The sequence below is a fragment of the Botrytis sinoallii genome (assembly GCF_014898435.1).
Source record: "Botrytis sinoallii strain Bc 23 chromosome Unknown BSIN_028, whole genome shotgun sequence".
NCBI lineage: Eukaryota > Fungi > Ascomycota > Leotiomycetes > Helotiales > Sclerotiniaceae > Botrytis > Botrytis sinoallii.
Genome location: NW_024066055.1, coordinates 704233 through 708981, shown reverse-complemented (window position 1 = coordinate 708981; position 4749 = coordinate 704233). Strand labels below are relative to the sequence as shown.

The 4749-nt window shown below is 37.3% G+C and overlaps 1 protein-coding gene across 1 annotated transcript; it reads right to left on the bottom strand.

Annotated features, from left to right (window-relative positions):
- Positions 1-1993: 1993 nt before the first annotated feature.
- On the bottom strand, positions 1994-3781 carry EAF02_010979 (uncharacterized protein; the record flags this gene model as incomplete). Its single annotated transcript, XM_038907027.1, has 4 exons — positions 1994-2255; positions 2468-3075; positions 3130-3651; positions 3701-3781. The coding sequence occupies 4 exons, from the start codon at positions 3779-3781 to the stop codon at positions 1994-1996; spliced, it is 1473 nt and encodes a 490-aa protein (XP_038753317.1).
- Positions 3782-4749: the final 968 nt, after the last annotated feature.

The following is a 4749-nucleotide window of genomic DNA, read 5'->3' as shown; positions in this document are numbered from 1 at the left end:
CTACAGTAAAGTCCTTCCAGCACCTCTGTGTAAGCGAATAGTATATTGAAGAAGGTTAGGTTTAGTATATGCCCTTTTGCGTGGGTAGATATGTTTAAGATATCTATAAACTCCATACCCTATTCATTTGCTTATATTGCGAGCTGCGCTTTTTGATTGACTACGATTACCCCCAATTCCTACAGTTTGTGCTTTATATTAAAGTCCTTTTCTATAATTATATATTCATTTGGGATTAAATATGTAATATAATTAATAATATCCAAAATACACAAAGCTCTATAAACATTTAAGATCGAATATTTATTAACTCATATCCAGAATAAATCTCTATTTTCGAATTGATTTATTTGCTCTACTTTCAAATGCATATTTTTTTATATATATATCATAACCCGAGGGCCTTATTTATTCTTTTTCAAGTCTTTCTAGAGATTCTAATTATCGATTAGCTAATATTGATTATATGTATTGTAATTTTGTGTGGTTGAATTCCAGTATAATCTTGGCTTCTGTAAATAGATTATATCCAGCTAAGCTTCAACTACTAGCTATAATAGTGTGATATAATTCGCGTGTCCCCAGCCTACATTCGCCCAAGCGATAGTGAGACCATCGTATGATCGAAGGTTTGTAGGATATACTATATATAGGTGAGAGTCATTGTATCCTACTCTATTCTTTATATAGATTCGTAAAGATATGGTTCTGTATTAATCCCATTCTTATTTTCTTTCTACTATCAAATAATTTTCATTTCCGTTTTGCTAATAATCCTTTATTTCAAGTATTTTTATAATCACTCTCTAATAATCAATTGTATATATCTTCGCTTTCAATATAGCCTCCGATTAGTGTACAATCACCACCCAGCTCCAGCTAACTCTACTTAGCTCTCCGATCGCATAATCGAAGGTTTGTAGGATATACCACATACAGGTGAGAGTCATCGTATCTCATAGTAGAATAGTAGTATAGATTCTAATATCGAAAAACGTCTAAGGCAATTGTACTTCAGGCACTGCTTATAAATGTATCTTCAAATGCGTCTTTAAATGTATTTCTATTAATTCTTTCAATTTAGTTAATTGATTTTATTATTATTATAGGGCCTAATCTAGAACTAATAATAGTATTCGAAAACTTTCAATCGCTTTAATTTAATTACTTCTTTTCTAATCGAATTTCCTTTTCTTTTGAGGTTGTATATTGGATTGAAATAGTTTTATAGATTTTCGTAAGCTTTCTTTCTAGTTTTCCTTTTCCATCTAACCGGAAAAACTAAGTTCCCCCTTACCCGGCCGAAACAACTAAGCTTCAACCAATTAAAAGTTTCACACATTATTTATAACCAATCAGAAGGAGTTTTATAAATCTGCAAATATAAAAATAGCCTGCTTATAGGAATATATGATTATGTAATAGAGTATATATTTACTTTGTTAGCTTCTACGAATCCAAAATCCTCGGAATAATAGTTGGGAAAATAACATTATATATATCATATTAAATTTATTGACTTTCTTTTTGTCTTTATGGTCTATGGTATCAATCTTCTACTACATATATACATGTGATATCTGTAAAAACACTTGGTATCGCATAAGTAATAGGATAGAACCATCTTTAAGTTAGGCTTATATATGATTGCTCGTTATAAAAACTTCAAGTGCAGATTTGGTATGTCATGTCGATTAGCTCTTACGTCCAGGTCAATCTTCTTATAAGTATATCGGGGCCAAGTTTGAACGCATCGGAGGCTCCCTAATACTATCTGAATAGGTCATTTTTATGGTTTATCAAATGCCTCAGTTCTATCCCTCTACACATTCCTTATCCTACCAAGCGGCTTAAAATGATTTCAGATTCTATATTTAAGAATTTAATGGGGATAAATCAACAAATAAGGTATTCAAGTCTATAAAATATGAGTAGAACAATAGCCAAATACAAGTACAGCTTTCTCTCCAAAATATACCTTCTGATCCACTTTCTAAAATCCTTCTCGCATCGTAACAAGACATTTATGTCCCTTAGGTCCAATCACAAAGTAATTCTCAATCTCCATTCCCTCATCATCTTGGATCGAGGCGATTCTAATTCCTTTGCACTCCCTGAAAAGTAAAGCGAGGATTAAGTATATTTCCATGTTTGCCAAATGCATACCAACACATGTTCGCGTTCCAGCACCGAATGGATTATTTGCCGCTTTAAAATCATCTGATTTGGGACCGAGCCAGCGTTGGGGGTCAAAGCTATGAGAGACATGCCATCAGTCAGTTATATATTTTTTGTGGAAAGAATGGAATATAGGTAGTTTTCAATATTCTGGGTTGTAGTCCAACAATTCAAGGCTTTCAGTCTGAAAATCTGGCCTTGGAAGCTGACTACAGCTCGGAGTAGTGAGTATTATGGGAGGGAGTGGATAAGACGTGAGTAGAAATCGGATAAACGCAGGGATAACTACCTGTCAGGCTCTGGAAAGATTTCCGGATCGCGGTGAATTGTGTAAGTTTGCGTGGAAACTGTCATAGATCCAGGGAGAAAATATCCATCGAGCTCAACGCCTTCTTGAGGAACAGTTCTAGGGAGACTCCCTGATCCCGCTCCCCATAACCTCAGTCCTTCTTGAATAACCGCATTTAACAACTGTAATCCTTCAACATCCTTGGCTTCAAAATCATTAGGTAAAGTGTCAACCTCGTCTTCTAATTGTCTCTGCAATTTTTGATTTCTCAAGATATGATATACCAAAAATGTAAGTGTCATAGTAGTCGTATCAGTGCCAGCGATGATAAATCCTGTAGCCTCCTCCCGAATATCTAAATCCGAAAGTGATCCCTCTATGCTATCCGATTTCGATTCGGAGAGTATTTTGCGGAATATGTTAGAAGTAGCATCACTCTGTGACCTTGCATTCTTGACTGCTAATGATGCATACTCATCTAATCGCTCTTTGGGAGACTTGAAGAATGAAAGACCTGACATCTCGCCAATCCTAGAAATCGTCGGAAACTCAGCTCTAATGCCGCTGACCATCATCACGCGTTGGAGATCCTGGATGTATTGGTTTTTCTGGAGTTGAAATGAACAATTAAGCATGCGGCAGGCAGAAAGAGAAGAACTTACCTGTTCACTTTCCAACATGTTGAAACTCTCTCCAAAACAGAGATGTCCCACGACATCTGTAGCCATAAACATAAAAAATTTCATAATATCTACTTCACCTGCCAGAGCATCTCTTTTGATTTTATTCACTGCCAGATTTGTCTTCTTCCTAACCTCACTCTCCCAATTTACTTTCAAAGAGCTCTTACTGAAAGCATGCGCAAGCAATTTGCGACGGGCAGCATGGTCTTTTGGATTGATCATACTAAAAAGATTTGGCAGTGCAGCCGTAAAGTTGCGATACCAAACAGATTTGAGGAAGGGCTTGGAGATGCGGTGGATTGTTTTGTAAGAAGTGAGTGAAGAACATGATACTTCGTCTGGAGCGACGAGGACTATATGACCGTATTTTTGATGGAGAGAATGAACATAATGGAGGCGATTACCAGTGATTGTATGGTATTTAAGGACAAGATGAGTGAGTCGTGAATACCACGGGCCGGGAATCTTGCGACGAGGTGTGAGGTATGCTTGATAAAAAACCTAGGGCAGGTTAGTTCGTGAACACTGATATCTCGAGTATAGCACATACTCTGACAAAAAACGCAAGGCAGATAATGGGAAAGCCTGTTCGTACAGTCTCGAAAAATTGAGACCAGGTGAAGAAGGCCATGTTGGAATAAGTTAGAGCAAGAGAGAAGATTGCCACTGCTTTTTGGTATCATATGTGGCGTTGAGGACCTCCTCTTTATACACAAGCAGTGTACAAGAATTTTGGTTCATTTCTCTCCTATTACCATAACTTCGCGTTTGTGAAAATATCTCGCGTAAACTGAGATATCGCGCGCACCAACTTATCACCGATCCTTGACTTCATGCATCTCGTAATTCGTTTTCCCGTCGAAACTCGTCAACGAAAAGTAAAATCTTGAGGATCCAATCCAATCCAATGCGAGGAGGAAAATTTACGAAGGGTTCAATCAGAAGAGGAATCTCGTGCTTAGTCATTAATATTCACACGCTTAAATTGTATAACAAAGATCTTATACGGGTCCTATTATGACAAGGATTCTACACTGACTAAAGACTAGATACCCCTATATGTACACTGTGACTGTATCCTACGGAGTATAGGCATTATCAGTTGTGCGACAGGACAGATATTCGAGTGGAAGAAAAGAGTGGGGTCGTATGGAGTTAGCTCGGACTCCGATTTTCCGTCGATTACCTTTCTAATTCCCTAAGGGAGAGTGACAATCACATCCACCCCAAAAGCTGCTACCACAATGAAACGGAGAATAAAATAGATTCTTAAGTTCCGATGGAAACAGGCCGTTCGCATGCCAATAAAAACCACATTTGATCCACCCCTTAGTGTACATCTACGTCTACGATATAGAGTGATGCCCCAGATTTTGATAAGAAAATGTCTTGACTCTTTTTAATTTTCTTGTCTGAATTCACAAAAGTTATAGCAAAAACCGACAGTGATACTTGCTAATGTTCGTACGCCACCCTGATCTCTTCTGCAGATTCAACATACTCTCCATTAACAATACTAACCAACATCTTCTCTCGCACAACCCACACACTCACATCTAACAATACATTTCCCAGCCCTAACTATTATTCTTAGGATTT